Genomic DNA, 18,559 nt, shown 5'->3' with positions numbered 1-18,559 from the left:
TATATGGCCAACCATTAATTCTTTACTATTACAAGCTTCCTGTTAAAAGAAAAGGCAACAAAAAGCTGAAAAGCAAAAATTAATTTCATCTGCCACTGTACAGGTTACCTGTTTAATTTGGTGATGATGATATTGCCCCAGTTTATGAATGTAACCACCTCTCCCTCCGCCAGGGTCTCTGCATCTGCTCCCTCAATGAGGACTTTGGAGCTGTACCACACAGGCTTCAACCCAACATCAGCATTCTGTGAATAATGATTTACATTTCAAAGACAACAGATGAAGACAGAAGACAGAATATAACAGTAATGCAAAGCTACAATGTTTTTCCACAGCTCTCTCCGCTTTCTTATTTACAGTGTTGTCCACATTCCCCTGATAATACACGCAAAAAAAATCTACTGACAGCATATTTCATTTCATTAAGGTCCATGCTTCTTTAGGATCTCCCAGGTAAACCCAAAGTTTTTCTCAAGTTTCCATTTTGCTATGCAAATTCCCTTCAAAACTAATTTCAGAACTCTCATTTTTGCTTTTATAAGGGTATTATGGAAATATGTATGGACCTTCTTTTAGCTGCATAGATTTGTAAAGACAGAAACCAGAACTACATCACTTATAAAATATTCAGCTTTAAAGTATCTCAACAATTGAGATAAACTTTTATTTTCTAAAAAGGCTGACAGCTGTGAGTTCAGACTTTCTCAGCTGGTCAGGAGTTTTCAGTTTGTTTTTTCCAGTCAGTATTTATTTCATTACATATTTGAGGCAGCATTTACTGGTACTATCAATGTTTTAATATGGTGGCTTGTATCTGACCAAAATTCAGTGTCTTTGAACCTTGAAGAGTCACAGCTCTCACTTACATCTGCTCAAAACCTGTTTCCTTGCTATCAGCCATGGGCAAGAGGGGAAACCCAATGTCCAACTCTTAGTTACAAGAAATTGCTACAGGAGCACTCAGAGCAACAAAATCAAAACAAAGAAATGAAGCAAAGCCTCAGCAATATTCATTCATTTCTCAGTGTAAGTGTATATACGTATAACTAAGGGATGCTTTCAGTGACATTTCAGCACAATTTGAGACATCAGACTCAAAGGAAAGCATCTTTGTTACTCGTAGCACCAAGAAAGAGTTGTATCAGTAACACACTTCCCTCTTAAGGGATATGATTCTGTTTACTGGATACTAAAAGTATCAAATCAGCAAGTTCTTAGCTTTTGATAAGAATTATTTGCTATACAAATTTAAAAGTCATATTAAAAATCCAGAGATTGACAGAATCAACAAGTTAATATGTTACCTCCCCATATAAAACCTGATTTTATAAACCACTCAAAAAAACACCTCACTGTTAATGGATAAAGAGCGTTTGCTGTATTATAGCCACAGAGCTTGAATAAAACTTAATATTTAACGCCTGTGAAAGTTAGTATCAAACAATAGGAAAACCAGCTTGAGTAGCACTCCAGGCTTGTAATGACTCACCTGTTCTGAAAACTCCCAGAGAGGCCTTTTAGGGCACCTTTTATATGCACTCTATATATTTACAAAAAGAGTTCCCTCTTACAAGAACAAACATGTTTAGTAGTTGCACAGTTTTTGACAATTTTGAGGCAAAACAAAAGTAACCCTTGGATAGATCTCTAGCAGATTAGCTCTCTAAGCAAGCTAAAAGCACGACTCCCCTTCCTGACTGTTTCGTGCCAAGGTATTTCCCAACCTTACTGAGTTGCAGTACAAGAATATTAAGAGAGTAAAGCAGGAACCTTTGGGTGTTTAGCCACTTCTTTCATCTCCTCTTGAGCTTCAGGAATATTTACTGGGACCACTGCATCTTTCAGTAAAGCAGTGTACCGAGGTGCTACTGGGTCTATAACCTACAGAAAACAAATGAGGTGGATCATGAATATATGCCACTGACACAAAAATAGGATGCTTTACAAAACAATCACCACACAAAAAAAAAAAAAAAAAAAAAAGGAATATTAACTGGTATTCTTTATGTTACTGCAGTTTTTTCAAAGCTTGCTTTAATGTCACTTTCATCCAAAGCTATAGAATAGTGAGAAAATAGTGGTAATACTTTACAATTTCCAATCTTTACTAAAACACTCTGAGTAAAAACTGGATTGGGTACTACTGACAGCAGAAGTAACTAAAATTACGACCCAATGCCTTATGGGGAAGACACAAAAATGTACTCTGATACAGTTTTACTGTGCACATAGGCTATTACATGTGAACCGCTTTTTCTCTAGTTAACTAAATTTAAAGCAATAATTTTTAAGTGGAGTTTGTTCTTTTTCCAGCAGCACGAGACCTGATCTCATACTCATTTTCCAGACCAGTACTCCAGCAGAATCAGTGACAGAACTGGCTGTAGAGGAGGCACCAATCAAGTCTGCAATTTCACTACAGACACATCAGATACTATAATAAGGCAATACCATAACATTGACTTCATTCAGATTTCTACAACATGAGTTTGGCAAGAAAAACTACCACAAGGATGTCTTCCTGTATTTTTATTGCCCATTATCAAACTTAGCAGCTGTAGTTTCTCACAGCATTTTTTATACCTCAAATACTGGTTTGTCAAACTCTTCAGAAGCACTTAAATACATAATTCAAGTAAAGCAGTCATCTAAGGCCAAAAGGAATATCCAAGATCTACCCAGTAAACTGGAAACTGACACAAAGAAAAGCACCTGCTTCTATTAATATGAAGTGATTTTTGCTCTCCTTGGTTTATGCCTTCTCAAATGAAAAGCTACACAGCTATATATTTTTCTATATTTTGGAGAAAAGTATTTAGCTTTAGCTCTAGCTACTTGACATTAGATAATAAAGTGATATGATGATATACTTTTAAGAAGACACACTTTTCTAAGTTAGTAGTCACTGAAGTCAGTCACCTAAATGAAGTCACCTAAATGTTAGACATACACTTTGAAAAAGGACTTGTGTATGTATCTCAAAATGCAGGGGTATTGTTTTATTTAATATCATAATTTTGATAATTAAATGACCAGATTTTATAGTGTTATTACCAAGCTCTTTATTTTATTCATTAAAGCTCGTAATCCCTTGTCAAGTGCTAAAAATTACAGGATCACGTATAAAATATGAGTTGTCACACTGATAAAGTCTTTGACCTCAGAATTACCTGTAAGCAGCCAAACGGTTTTTCTCATATTGCAGATAGCTTTCAATCTGCACAACAACATGTAAATAAGATTGGCTAATAAATATGGTGCTGTACAAGGAGCTGAGTCAGAGGTCTAAGAAACTCACTTTAAAAGTCAATTAAAAAAAATGAGCCTTGACAGTCCATTGTAGATTCTTCCCCTCAAATCAGTTGTTAGTCAAAAATGTATTTATGCAGCAACAGAAAGAACCAATTCATAAACCTACACGTATGTAGCAAATAAAATGCAAAATACGTGAAGAAATACAAGACACATGCCAGACAAGCAAAAACTATTTAAATGAACAGATGTGGGTACTATCTAAGCAAAACCAAGCAGGAATCCCAATGCAAAATAACAGGTGTTTCCACAATCACACAAAATATGCAATCCTCATGAAAACAAATCGCCTTATTATAGTGTCCAAGCATCTGCTGCCAAAAAGCAACTCATCATGTCAAGATGCAATATTCCTGATTTGCCATTCAGTCAGAAACTCCAGCAGTGCTGGCTTGATCTCCCCAGACAGAGCACACAGTGCGTTCATCCTTTTGCCACAGAAAGGAAACGCGGCCAGTGTGAACCAAATCGGAGAAAATTTGTGTTTATGTTGACAAATCAGCCAAACCAGAGGTGGGCAGCCTTTGAAAACTAGGAATAATGCATTTTCAGTGGGTTTGTAGAGCTCCTGTTATACAAGCAAGTCTGACTGCGCTATGAAGCTGCAAATGATAGCTTATGCTATGTATGCTTACGGCACTGTAAGCTATATGCTAAGGTAAAAAGCATTAAGTAATACCTTCTTACAGATAGCTCGCAGCTTGAAAGCAGAAAAATGAAATGCAGTTTTCAGATCAGATTTACAGCAAATACCATTATCCTTTCCCATACTACTAAGGAAGGCAAGTAAGTACTGGTATAGAAGAATCAACAGGATTAGTGCTTCTTCAGGTTAGAAGGGGGGGACATTCCATTTTCCTGAGAGTGCGCCAAATGATGCAGCATACTGCAACTGCTACTTGTTGTGATAAGCACTCCAATGAACGCTGGATTCTCTACATATCCTAGAAAGAGGATATCAGGAGTAGCATCAAATCTGAGCAAGCACATACCTTTTTGTTAAAGGACCAGATTTTATCCCATTCCATGTTCACGACAGATCGAGAGGAGCCCTGGATAAAATAAAATCCGAACCGACACCACATTAATATAAATATTCTAGCCCTTAGACTAATTTAAAACAAAGTTCTTTAAACTGAAAACTCTCTATGGTTTGTTTTCATCAAAACCAGTTTTTAAGCTTGCAAAATAAACCTTCTCCAAGTAAGAAACCTGCAAGTCCATTTTGCCAACACCTACTCACAGGTGCTACCATTGTTGAAGCAATACATGTCAAAGTAGCAAAGCTTCAAAAGCAGAACAAGTACATTAAGTGAAGCTTCACAAAAATTTGTTACACTTATCGAGGGAGATTCAAAGAATCAGAAGAAAACACCCACCTGAGCAGCAATAAACTGTTTCAGCCCTTCAACTGTCATGCCTCTTCTCAGGACACCACGCACAGTGGGAAATCTTGGGTCATCCCTAGTGGAAAAAGGTATTCCATTAGTGCCATATGCTAAATTTTCAAATTCTGCACTTATCAAGAACTTTACTAATACTGCCCCACTTGAAAGGCACAGCATCAGTGTATTTTACTGAGCTCCCAGCTAGGTGAGAGCACCTAACTGAGAAGACTGAGCTCTTATCCATACAAAATGTATGTTGCAGGTCAGGTCTCTCAAAAACTAGCAAGGCAAAAGTTATGTCCCTATCCATTATTTCCCTTTCAAGGGCACCCAGAAAATGTTACTGGAAAGAAGTGACAATGCTACCTCTTTATATAAGTGACACAATCCTATGGGTTTTTTTTCTCTTACGGAAGAAATAAAAAGGCCTGATCTGCAATGTAACCTTTGAATTTGGTGGGAACATGAATCAAACCTTACTGAGGACCTAACAGGGAGGCTTAGGGAAGGAAAGGTAAAGACCATCATAAGATCAGCTACACCTCTAGGGAAAAAAAACAGGCAGGGGCAAGGAAGGATAAACTTGGCTCTAGCCAAGTGGCTCCATGCATAAACTAGGAATCTAAGCTTCCAACTCAACTGACAACTAGACAGCTAGTCCACCAAACACTGTCTGCAGAAATCAAATCAATCTGAAAAAATTACCAGAAAGTAGGAGTATGAGGGCAGGTTGGAGAGAAGTGGGATGGATTTGACTAGATGGACAGAACCAGAAACACTTCAATCCAGGCCCTCTTCTGGCATTGTTTAGGAATGACTCCAATGACAACAACCAATGACTCAAGAGTGGAAAACATGTAAATGCCACCCACAGCAAGAGCCAGAGTCCAAAAATAAGCTGCCTCATGTTTATTACAGGCCATGAATATGTATGTACACAGCTACTGTAGAGTAGGAAACAGACACATTGTACATACACAAGCCAGTTTAATTAATCTGTATTCTTTAATATTGTTTAAATATTCATTCAAACTACCCCAAAGCAAAAATGAATGTGCTAGTCACAAGAATCTTAGGGAACAGCACTGACCTACAGCCATGGAACATACCATCCATCCACAAGGCCTTCGTTGACAAACCACGTGAGCTTTCTCTTGGAGAGCACAGTGTTGTTGAGGTTTAGCCTGCTATACTCCCATATATATGGCTTCCTTATACCCAGAGCCTCAATAATCCAGTAGAATTGTTCATCTCTGTCATGGTATTCAGTTGTTCTCAGTGCATGTGTGACACCTTCAATACTATCAACAATGGGGCAGGCAAAGTCATATGTGGGATAAACACTGACAAAAAAGATCTTTGGTTAGCAGGGTACAACAAAACATAGTCCTCCCACCTAAACATTTAAACTCAGTGCAGTTTATATTCACGCATTACAAATATTTCTAACCTGTGATCCTGAAAACTTTCAGATCAAGACTAAAATAACACACACACAACTAGTAGTCCACAAAGAGATCCAGAGGGCAATATAATTTTAAGATGAAGAAAGTCTTCAAGAAATAAACTGAAAACAGCCTTAATACTCAAGCCTAAAAAAAAAACCCCTATACTGCTAATATTTTTTCAAACACATATAGGGACTAAAACTGAAATAATATTCACTGTTGACCATAATGGCCATCTCACAGGTTTTAAAAGTAATTTGCACAAGTTTCAGAAAGTCAAGAGAGTCATCGCATATTCTAGTTGAAAAATGCTAGCAAGTCCCAAGTATTAAAAGAAATTTACTAAGGAATTGTAAATGCCCTGGAAAGAGCAAAAGCTACAGGCCACACAATGAGAAAGTGGACATACTTGTAGGTACTTCCTGTCCGAGGGTGAGGCTGGTTTTTACAACGATAAAGAGTTGGATCCCTCATACATCCATTGTTACTACTCATATCTATTTTTGCTCGTAGACAACAAGTTTGTCCATATTCTGTTCCTTTTTTCATTTCTTCCCACATTTGTAGATTCTTATTAACACCTAAGAACAACAAAAATACACCATTTTCTAAGATATTATGAAGCTGATACAGCATCATGTTTTATTACTGCAGCAACAAAAATCAGTGACACTCCCTCTTTGGACACTGGAATTCATTTTCACACATTTTACATTGTGAATTTTTTAAGTGATAATGAATGGTGATGAATTCATATATACACAAGTTTATGCCCTGGTCTAAATGTGCACTTAATCCATTCAGCCTTGTAGAAGAAAGCACTATACACTTTCAAGTCTCCATAAGGACCTTGAAGATATGCAATTTAGTAATCTCACTTATATCTGCTAATAAAAATCAAGCTTTGATACCAAATCAAAAAGGTCAGAAAGCAAGACCAAAGCTTAAAATATCTTACAGTTATTTCTGTGTTTAGATTCCACTCTTTGCTCACGCTCTGCTTTCATTTGTTCTGCAGGAGTATCATCCACATATGCCTTCCCTTCTTGAATAAGCTTCTCAGCATATTTCATTATTGTTTCAAAGTGGTCTGAGGTATAGGTAAATTGATCTGGTTTGATGTGCAGCATGGCAACGTCTTCGAGAATAACCTGCCAAGTGTGAAAATGTACACTGTGATATTCAGGAAAGGTAGTTTTCTTACATCTTTATCCTCTTCATGTAGGATGTGGTGTTTTTAATACTCCATTGTCCAGGAAGGATAAACCATAAGAATAAGCATGAAAGAAAAGAAAGGCACACACTTATCATTGTTTCACAGCCTATAATCACTCTGCTATCTTATCATACCTTTTCAAAGTCTTCTTTCTCTTTTTCTGGATTTGTGTCATCAAATCTCATAATAAGTTTTCCTTTGAAGTTAACTTGGTAGTGCTGATTTAGCAGGGCAGCTTTAGCATGACCAATGTGCAGATATCTAAAAAGGAAATTAAAAAATAAATAAATAATTAATAAATAAATATCAGAACTACTTCAGCTAGACTTCTTTATTTGTGAAGGAAGGAGAAAGAATGGAAAGCAATACCTAAGTGTAACAAACAGCAAACCTAGGATATTTGCTGAAATACTTCATGTTTATGAAAGCAGATTATGTTTCTTCTACTACAAATTCAGTAATTGACTGTTAAAAATAACTAAATATGTAAATTAGAGTGTTACTATGGATATAAAGATTGGACTGTAATTTTCTCCATTTTTACAGACTAACCCAAACCAACTGCTGGTGAAACCCAGTAGCAGCTACCAGATAATCTGTAACTACCACATACACAAGAGTGGAATTTTCTGATTACTGTGTATTTTTTAATATAAGCTATAAAGCTACTGACATTTTAAACTAAATATAAATCCCCCAATCCATAAAAATAAAATCTCTTACAAAAAGAGAGTAACATGTCACTGAAGAACAGTGTTTTAAAACACCGGGATTAAGATGCTAAAAACTACTAAAGTAAGCTGAGAACAATGTATGTTATAAACATACATGTACAAAATACATAATTTATAATATTTGAGTAAAGTTTATATTGGACTAATAGAGTAAGAAACACAACTACAGATGTCCCGTGACCTGAACAGCCAGTTTAATGAACAAATGCAATCATGGAAATTTTACAGGCCATCAGGCAACTCCAAAAAGAAACAGAAAATGAAAAGCCAGCTGAAAATTGAGTTTATTATACTGGCTCATCACATCTCTGTGTGGTCTTTAAGGAGTTTGTGCTTTGGTATTCCACACAGTCTGCATCCCTGGCCCTCCATTACACATCTGCTGTCAAGCTTCCTCAAGGAAGGCTATCCCACACATCTTTCCTTTCTCAAATCTAAGCTTTCTTGGGAAGCATTGAGTCACTTGACCCAATTCATAAGGACTGCACGTCCACACCATAGCTCCTGGCAGGACACACACATCCATTATCCATACAAATGCTATCCTCCTGCTTCTCCTCATCCCACTGCTGAGCTGCACAATGTCACCTCACAACTAAACTCCCTATTCCAAGTCCAGGCAACAGTGCAATGAAGTACAGAGGAGAAGTGAATGAACAGCTCTAGTGGAGACAAAGCTTTAAACACTCATTTGGTTTAACAGCCTTGTCTGATAAGCTGATTACCATCCCCACCAAAATACTTTTTTTTTTTTAATAGAAAAAACAAAATAGAACCTTGTCAAAGTATTCATGTTTCTTACCCACTTGCTTCAGGAGGAAACCTCACAATGACCTTTCCCATCTCTGCTCCAGGAAGTTCAACAAACTTCCCAACATCTGCTTTCTTTTCTTTTTCTGTTGCCTTGTTGAAAAGAGACATAATTACAGATTGTATTAGCTGTAAAATGAGATATAAAACTCTAGATAACAACTGCTGCATCAAAGTCTCCTTTCAAACCTACCAGCTGCCATATTGGACCCCAAATTCATCTCTTCACAACTTTCACATTACTCAAGGACTCTAAATAAAGATTAATTCTAGAGTTTTAAGTAATTTTGTCTTCAAATCTGGTCCAGGACTGAAAAGCCACACTAAGTTATCTAATTTATTCCATAAAAGGTTAAGGTTTTGTATCTTGGTGTTCTTAACCTGAACATGATTAACAAATTCAGTCAAATTTCAGTCAACTTTCAGTCAAAGAGCAATCTTTGCAGGTCCATCAGAATCCCAAACTGTCTTTAGAAAAAGCAAACAATATATCTAAAGAGCAGTGCTGATTAAAAGAAGAGGTGCCATATTTCCACAGTTCCACCTACATATTGGACGAGACAATTCATGCCTTTTTAAATTTGAAAGCAACAGCTTTAGCAGTGAACAAGAGTTTACAAAAGTTTAGTTCACTGTATGACTGCTTACTTTCAGTTTTTAATTCTCTAACTTAAAAAGAAAAAATTCTTGCAATGTATTCACAGAAATAAAGCTACTCTCTCCAGAAGATCAGAGTAAATCTTACCATTTTAACCTTTGGTGTACCAGCAGCCCACTTGGCTCCTACTGACTGGAAAGCACGCTGTACCTCAAGGAAGCTGTACCATCGCTTTGCATGCACAGGAGCTTTGTTTTGTTCTAACTGCCCTTGCCATGTACTACTATCTGTTAGAAAAAAAAGAAGTTTTCAAACTATTAAATTATAAAAATAAAATTATTCTTATCAACAGCAGCTTTTCAGATTGCTCTTAAGAGCAGCAACATTGAAAAAATACCCAAAAGCTGCTAGCTTTTAATCCTAGTTATTCCCTTTACTTTCAAGTGGAATTGGGTTATACGGAATGATAGATCATCACCTATGACCTTTAGACACAGAGCTAAGAGAAAATAAAAACCAAATCCACAAAAACAGATCATAAAAGCTTCTTTAACCTCTAAAGTGCATTTTGTAGAGTGACATCTACCTCTTTTAATAATTAAAAGTAAACACTGAAGAAATTTCCTCTGCTAAGATAATGTCATCGAAAGGTCGATGCATATAATTTTACGTTGCACATTTTCATATTGAGGAAACAGGTAATAAAAGTAATAATAATAACTGTTCTTGCAATTATTAGCACAAAAGAAATTAGAAAAAGTTCCACCTAGGGATTACAGCTCATAAACTTCCAAATGTAACAACAACTAAACAAAATAAAATCTAGGATTTCCTAAGCTATACTATTGCCATCACTAGCGATGCACAGGTCACAGCAGTGTGCATGACAGTACACACTCTGTCATAGAGCTAGGAGTCACTACTAGCATCCACAAAAAAGAAAAATTCGGGATTCCTGTGGTATATTGATTAAGTATCAATATATTGATATTGCAAGCCAGTGAAACAGAGAATATAAACCAATACCTTTTAGTACAGCCCAGACACACAAATCTGCAAGACTCAGAGAGTTTCCCACCAAGTAGGTCCGTAGAGACAGACAGTGGTTGAGTTCTTGGATGGCTGAAGGGAACTGGCTGGCAGTGGATAACTTTGTAGCACTGAACTCCAGCCAGTGGTCAATCTTGTTTGAAGAGACAAAAGACAGTTAAAGTTACCAAAGGAATGAGAATTAAGCTTGTTAAATAACTGAATAATACACAATTTATCTAACAACCGAACAGAAAGTATTAACAGGAACATTAGAATTAAATATATCAGATCATAACACATGTTGAAAGAATACTTAAAATAAATTATACTGAAAAATTCACCAAGAACAATACTAAATAGTGAAATTTAATTTCTTCCTTCAGCATGAATTCAAACTGCTGAAAACAGCAACTTCATGGAAGTTATTCCCATTGGTAAATTCTTAGGTACTCACTTATCACAAGAGTATGTAAAAATCATCCCTGTCCTTTAGCTATTTACATATCATATTTGTGACCTATTTCCTCTTCCTGGTGCTGCTGCTGGTTAGTATACCATTTCCCCCTCAGTCTCTATTTTCCCTTCCTCATCTCCTTTTAGATTTGAAGAAATCAAATCTGTGATCTTCACAAGTCCTACTCCCCGCTCCTGCAAAAGTCTTTTCCATCTTTGTAAATAAACACAAAAAATATTAAGAATTAGGCTAGTTAATAATGTAGCCCTGTATATAAACTGAATCCCTCAATCCTGCAAGAGACTAAGTGTCTCTTCTCTGGTCCTATTTCATGTGTAACTGTTCTGCAAACTGCAACGGGAATCCTTCCAACGTTCAAGGCAACGTGGCAAGCACAGATGTAATTACAACCTCCACAGAATTCAGTTCAGTCATTTGCAGTTGCATGCCAAAATACGCGTACCACAAAGGCAGCTGTCCCTGTACTTCTCCAAGAACAGTATTATTTTGGAAAGACGCAGAAGTGAAAAGAAGTATTGTACCAGCCTTGAAAGTGTGTTTGCTGAGGTCTAGGTTTAACTTAAAAACTAGGGATTTGGACAGAAATTTTAAATAGCCACAAGATAACTTACATCTTTTTAATGCCTCACAGGCAAAGTAGTAAGACAATACTTCCCTTGAGACCAGCTATGAGGGTGGAAGAGTGATTGAAGAGTGATTACCACTGGCTTCAAGAAGAAAAGACCTGAATCAAATCCTTCAGTTCCTCCCCAGATTTCAGAGGAAGAAAATTTCAACTTGTCTGCTAGTTTCAGTTATCAATTTAAAATTCAGCATATGACTGACTATTTTGAGCTAGACCCAGGAAGAAAACAGGGTCAGGGTATTTGACTATCATACACAGCAAAAGCTACTTCAGGATTTCAATGCCACACAGCATTCTTTGGTGTTATACTGAAGTGTTACAAGATAGCCACTGATGGCAACAGAGCTGAGGGAAGTGAGGAGGGAAAATCCATGTTTTACCTTCCAAGCTGAATTATTTTATCTTAGCAAACTGCTTAGGAGTTGCTGTTGCAGGGGTGGGCAAGGGCAACCTTTCCAAAGCTCAGATTTCTTAGTCTTTATATTTCTTAAATGAAGGAGGAAGCTCACCAAAGCAAACCCCTCAGCATCCCACATAGCTGGAACCTCAGTCTAACAGTAAAATGCAGAACAATAGACACAAGGTCAAAAAAAACCCAAGCCCAAGCCCAAACCCGCCCCACCCGGCCCCCGAATTTAGAACAGGCCAAAAGACAAAAAGGGAAAAGGAAAAAAAAACCCAAGAGGCAAGAGAGTAATTCAAGGCCAAGGTGGATGGGGCTTTGAGCAACTGGTCTAGTGGAAAATATCCCCACCCATGGGAAACAGATGGTCTTTGGGGTTGGAAATAGATGGTCTTTATGGACCTTTCCAACCCAAACTATTGGGAATCTAAGGAATCACAGATTCACTAAGGAATCTGTGATTCCTTCTCACCTCAGTGTGCTCCAACAGATTCGAGCCATACAACCCAGCAGAGGCAGCAACCCGAGCCAGGTACCGAGCTATTGAATTCACATCAGTAAATGAAACTTGCCTGAAAAAAAGAGAGGGGCAAGGCAAAGGTAAATTATTACCTCCAGTCAGTTCAACTTTAATTGCACATACATAGTTGAAACATGTGCAAAGCAAACACAAAATAACTTCCAGGCGAGCCAACAGGTACCAGGTCACCAGAGTAGAAAAACAAAAATAAAATAAACCTAGCATAAGAATGAATCCTTGCTTTTCTATCACCAGATGGAATAATAAGCTTCTAAATGTGCGAGAATTTTGTTTAAGCTGAAAATAAGAAAATAAGACTCTGATTATTCTTTCAAATACTCTTCAAATACAAGAATTCATAAGTATAACCTGAGCTATAGATTTTCCAGATTATAAGGAGCTAATCAATATCTGTTTTCTTTTCATAAAAGAAGGATCACTTTGAGGACGATTCCTAGTGAATCAACAGAAGAACTGAGAGGTCTTCATCAAGGTTTTAAGGGCTAGCATCAGGGGAAAAAAATCCCTGTTCATTTGTTACTTACTTTACTCAATTCACACTTCACAAAAACCATCCCCTGGTAAACAAACTTCCCTGCTTGTATTTGTTTTTTTACCCAGTCTCGTACAGATAACAGACTAATTTGAATTTGTTGTCCCCATTCCACTTATGAAAGTCCTCAACAGATCTGCAGAAGAAGGGCTCTCCAAAGGGAGTACTCCTTTGTTTTCATGTCCCTTTTCTACATTACATACAGTATCAAAAAAAGCTGTACACTGTCAGAAATCTAGCTTCCAGTTCATCTAAGATAAATTAATATTTGCTAAAGAGCTTTGGAAGAAAGATGCATCAGAAATATCAGTTCTCCAGATAATACTCATCTCTACTCTACAGTCCCACATGGATGCAGACTGCAAAAACAGAGCTCCAATTGCTTCTAAATCAAGCACTGATATTAACAAAAGTGGTTTTATTTAGGCATTCACTCAGTTTAATGGACTGAATGCTATACTCCAGCCTGTCCAACCAAGGTTCCACTTCTGTTTCTATCATTGTTCTCTATTTCCTTTTTTACCTACTGCATCCTTCATAAAACTAAAAGAATTCAGACAGCCCTCAAGCCTTGCAAAAATCAACAAAAAGTTCTGAAAATTATACAGAATGTACTTGATATATTAACAGTTAGAATGTGTCCCATTTTTAGTACAAATGGACCAGCCAGTCTCATTAGGCTAATTGAAGTATGACCTAAGGAATATAGTTCATTGGGAGGGGATTTTTGGTTTGCTTGTTTTTAATTTTGCTTGCTTTCCAAGCATCTAGGATCCAGTAAATATATAGAAGATCCATAAAATATAACTAAAAGCAAAAGTCACTGCAGGGTGTTTAAATTATACCCTACTGTATAATTGAAAATGTGGCCTATTCCAATTTCCCACTATGAGATTTTAAGGAAGCTTTTATAAACTGAGAAAAACAAATAACTTCCAATACATTTTCATTTGAAAAGTCTGTGAAATGCACTTTTATTGTTTTCTCTAATTCATACCAAAACAAATATCCCTTGATTACTCAAGCAAAACTGGATACATGTATGAAATGGGAAAATGTTACTCTGAGTAAATCTTACTTATGCTTTAAAAGTTGTTATTTTCTTCAGGAAAAACAAAATACTCCCACCCAAACATCACTAATTGAGCTCTTTGAAAAAGTTATAAAAGACTTTTTGCAGCCCGTGCTTGCTAACTCCAGGGCTAAGCAAGGAAGAATGAACGGGGACAATGCAATGTTACAGGCAAAGAGTCACTATTGAGAGTGACATGAAATGCCACATAATTAAATACCAGGGCAAAAGTTCAAGAAGACAAGATGGGAAAAAGAGACCAAAAAATAAAAGCAAACACATAATACAAAAAACCCCAAAACACAAACTATTTCCAACCATAATAAATCAATGCTGAATTGATTTGCTAAAAGCTTTTTGCTTGATCTGCCTAGGAAGAATAACTACTCTGAAATGTGCATGTGCTCACCACACAAAAGCTGTACTGCAGCTTGTTTTGACAAGACACTGGTACACCAAAACTTTCCATAAAGCCATCAGCACTTAGCATAGTAGCTTGCTTAGGAGCTATTACTACAGGAAGTTTTGAAGCGAAGTTTTCAAAAATAACCTTTAAAATAAAATTCATCATCTTGAATTATCAATAAACCTTTTAGGCTGACAGCTAAGTTTCAGCTAGTTAGCTAAAATTTTTGTCACCAGATTTTAACTGAGCTTCAAAACCAAACACAGAAGAATCACAAATAAAATGTTCTTTCTTGTTTAAGTGAAGTCATCAGAACTAATGGATTCCCAAAAAAAAATCAAAATCTGAAACATCCCAAGTGATTTCCACAACATGCCAAAACAAGATGCATCAGCAGAACTGATGCCATGAAATCCATTTAGCAAAAGCATTAGTTGAGATACGAGTTCAGCTGATGTCTCTCACATTGCAGATATACTTTTAACAGGCTTTAAGGCAGAGAATCAATTTTCAAAATTATTGTACAACCAAGCAAGGGAAAATTAATGCAATACTGAGGTCTGGAATAACTTACTGAACATAAGCCAATGCCAGGGATGAGAGGACACTAACACACAAAAATTTCCATCTGATGGGCCCATGATTCTAGACATTATCTACCCAAGTGCCCAAGAAAAATAGTGTTTGCTTTACATTTCTGACAAGTTCCATTACAGCCAAAATGAGAGGTTTTGCAATGCAGTGGGAAGAAGGCATGGCAACGCTAAACTATTTAATGAAACAAATATTATTTCAAAGCAAACAATATATATTAAAAGTATTCCTAGTGTCACAGGAGCACATATATGTATGTATAAATAAATAAAAAAATATATATATGCACACATATATTTTATATATATTTTATATATACATTTTATATATCTATATCTATCTATCTATATATATAGATATAGATATATATATCTCTCCATACACTGCCCAAACAGTCAAAGTAAAACAAAATCCAAACCTGACCAAGGCTACTTAAGGGGAAAACTTTCTCCTGCAAGTAAAATATATCCAATCAACTTTCTGTTGTGTAAGCTGTATCCCACATGTGCAAAACACACACTGAAGATTATTAAAGCTGTACCAATTAAATCCTAATACAACCTGTCATATTTCTCTTGCTTTCATTCAAAATCACAAATTCAGGGCCACCACCAGGCACAGCAAAAGACAACATGCAATATCAGACTATGCAAGCACCCCTATCTGAGTTCAGGTCTAACATTTTAAACAGAAAACAATATTTGCAACCACTAAAAACAACCATGACTGAAGACTGTAAATCTTTCTGTGCTTTGATTTTCTGCAAATATATGTACATAGTGACAAGCTTATTGCCTAAGGTTAAAAGACATGGAAATGTTCAGTCAGTGTTAATTTATGAGGAGCAAGTCAGTAACTGCAATACAAGATGAAATATGTTGCTTCTGTAGCCATTCTACAGACAAGCAGGTATTCCAGTCTATGATGCACTGGTGGCTTTAACAGTGTCTTCTACTGAATTAGCTCACAAAATGAGAGTTTGCCAGCAAGTCTGTGAATAACAGATTCCCCCCAATCTTCAAAAAAACAATCAATGTTCAAAAACTACAGGTATAATCAGTAATTCCAAATTCATTATGGTGTTACCATACTTCAAGTTACAACTGCAATGCTCATGTGTACAAATATGCTTCTTACTGCAGATACTAAATGCCTGAGTTTCCTCTGATATGTCAGACAGCAGGATGTCTCCTCTTGATATATCCAGATGTCTTAACTCATATGGAATTGAAGATGACAATGCAGCTTCCCAAAACTAAGTGTTAGTCCTGCATTTCTGATAGGCATTTGATCCTATTCAGATTGTAAAAATCATCTTTGAGTCCCAAACTTGAAGTTAACCACTCCAATGGCAGAGAATTTTCAGAAGGACAGACAATAGATTACTACAAAAATTTCCAATATTCTTTCTACATTGTGCAGATGGATACACTGAATAGCACTGCACAGTTAATTAGCACTTTCCTGACATAACATTATGCCTTTGCTTATACACACACAGGAGGGAGCCTAAAATGATGTCATGTAAACATTCAAACTTCAGTCCACCACACATGTACAAGTCCAAGAAATCTTATATTATCAAAACTCTCTAATTGGTATTGGTAACCCATGGAACCACACCAAGTCCTAAACAGTAAATTGACTGGTACAGCATAAATATTATACATAGGTACATGTAAATAAAAAGAGTTTTTTCCACAAAAATCTAGTTCAGAATATACTGTAAATGTTTTGCCTGTGCTAGAGACATCAATAATGCAGTAATGAATAAAACTGTGGTTTTTTTTCTTTTCCTCCTACCTCAAAAGGTTACTGTCAATGCTACAACCATGTGATTTTTAAAACTGCTGACCCAAAGGCAGAAGGAGAGATGCAAAGTCACTTACTCGGACACAGAGAGGATGGTTTCTTTGCCTTCTTGCACTGAAATTTCAACATCATTCTTCACATGCTCCACTGTCAGCAGAGCTCCTTAAAAAAACAAGAGAAAAAGATACTGAACTTCCTTCCAGGAGAGATACCTTTCACAGTTATAACCAACCACTTACATCTCCTATCCACTAGGACCAGATGACTGAACCAGCTCCTTCAAGTGAGAATGCCCAGGGAAACAAAAAAACCCAAACAAACAACAAAAAATAAACAAACAAACAAAAAAAAATCAATGTTCACTTTCATATGCAAGAGGCTTCTTGGCAATCCTTACAGCCTCAAATTGATAATGTCCAGCACACAGTGATCTGCAGTGAGCTCAGCAAGTGTCAGCTGCTATACATTTTTGCTTCCTAAGGGTATGGTAAAAATTAGTCCTGTCCCCCACTATATGAGGAGAATGTAATCAAAAAGCTCTTAATTATTGAACAGCATTACTAATGTGCTCCATTCCAGCCCTGACACATGCATTAAAGGAGATAATTACTGAATATACCAGCACTTTCTGAACAAAAATGAGACTATTTTTAACCTGATTTAAAGTTTATGAAAAGATTAGCCATTCAAAACCAAGAAATTTTATCCATGTAAAAGCACAGGAAGCTTACACTGGGTTTTCAAAGTAGTTCACAAGTGACAGTAAAAACTGGTCTCCAGAAAGAAAAGAACTACTGAAGTTTTTAAGCTACACCATTGAAGAAGACAGCTCTGCCCACATTCCAAGAGGCTTGATGCAAACCTGCTCTGATCTCGAGGCTCTACAGCACGACACAGCATCTCAAACAAAGCATCGAGCTCACTTGGCTGCCTTTCTGCACTGGCTCTGCTCCAGACTCAGCCTGCTGAGCATAAGCAGAGGAGCTTGTGTTCTCTAACTTTGCTCAGAAGCACATACAAAGGCAGCAAGCTTTTGCATAGGCAAAACAGGAACTGTAGGTCTGGAAAGCCACCTAACCTGTTAAAGCCTCCACAGCATGCTGTGCACTTTACCTTCCCTAGAACAACGCTCCAGCTACCAAGGCAGATGATACTAGAAGCTATTAATACGCTGGCCTAAATACAAACCACTGGAGCTAGGAATTCCCTAGCTCTCACCTCTGCTCAGCTGAAAACCCTTCTTGTGGCATTAAGAGTAAGTCAAGGTGGTTCTTCTCATCCCTCAGCTATCCATCTGTGAAATTCAGGGTGACATCCCTTATGCAATACGTTAGTAAGACACGTAAGTATTTTAATTATATGCACGGAAATGCTTTGAAAATAATAAGTATTATGTGCACTAAGCTATGTAATTAATTCTGATGACATTAAAAACTACTACACTTTTCTTGCACATCAGACACAATGAAGAGTATGAAGTAGGGATGAGTAAGATGAGTGTGCTTGTTTCCTTGATATAAATGTTTCATCTGTAATATGTAACACTTCTGACACAATCATG

At 36.8% G+C, this 18,559-nt stretch overlaps 1 protein-coding gene across 3 annotated transcripts in view; it reads right to left on the bottom strand.

Moving 5' to 3' along the window:
- The window catches only part of EPRS1 (glutamyl-prolyl-tRNA synthetase 1), a 37,776-nt gene that overhangs the window by 18,171 nt on the left and 1,046 nt on the right, over window positions 1-18,559 (bottom strand). For all 3 annotated transcript variants that reach the window (XM_018921258.3, XM_009096391.4, XM_009096392.4), the window contains exons 2-14: window positions 17,076-17,160; window positions 12,514-12,613; window positions 10,533-10,689; window positions 9,654-9,793; window positions 8,901-9,001; window positions 7,499-7,625; window positions 7,107-7,299; window positions 6,558-6,729; window positions 5,810-6,043; window positions 4,692-4,776; window positions 4,305-4,364; window positions 1,771-1,881; window positions 109-245 (exon numbers count right to left, since the gene is read on the bottom strand). In XM_018921258.3, the coding sequence (XP_018776803.1) occupies window positions 109-245; window positions 1,771-1,881; window positions 4,305-4,364; window positions 4,692-4,776; window positions 5,810-6,043; window positions 6,558-6,729; window positions 7,107-7,299; window positions 7,499-7,625; window positions 8,901-9,001; window positions 9,654-9,793; window positions 10,533-10,689; window positions 12,514-12,613; window positions 17,076-17,160 (1,702 nt within the window). The remainder of the gene's footprint in view (window positions 1-108; window positions 246-1,770; window positions 1,882-4,304; window positions 4,365-4,691; window positions 4,777-5,809; window positions 6,044-6,557; window positions 6,730-7,106; window positions 7,300-7,498; window positions 7,626-8,900; window positions 9,002-9,653; window positions 9,794-10,532; window positions 10,690-12,513; window positions 12,614-17,075; window positions 17,161-18,559) is intronic.

The sequence above is a fragment of the Serinus canaria genome, chromosome 3, assembly GCF_022539315.1.
Source record: "Serinus canaria isolate serCan28SL12 chromosome 3, serCan2020, whole genome shotgun sequence".
NCBI classification, from domain to species: Eukaryota; Metazoa; Chordata; class Aves; order Passeriformes; family Fringillidae; genus Serinus; species Serinus canaria.
The sequence above is the reverse complement of the archived record's forward strand: the minus strand, read 5'-3'. Positions and strand labels throughout refer to the sequence as shown.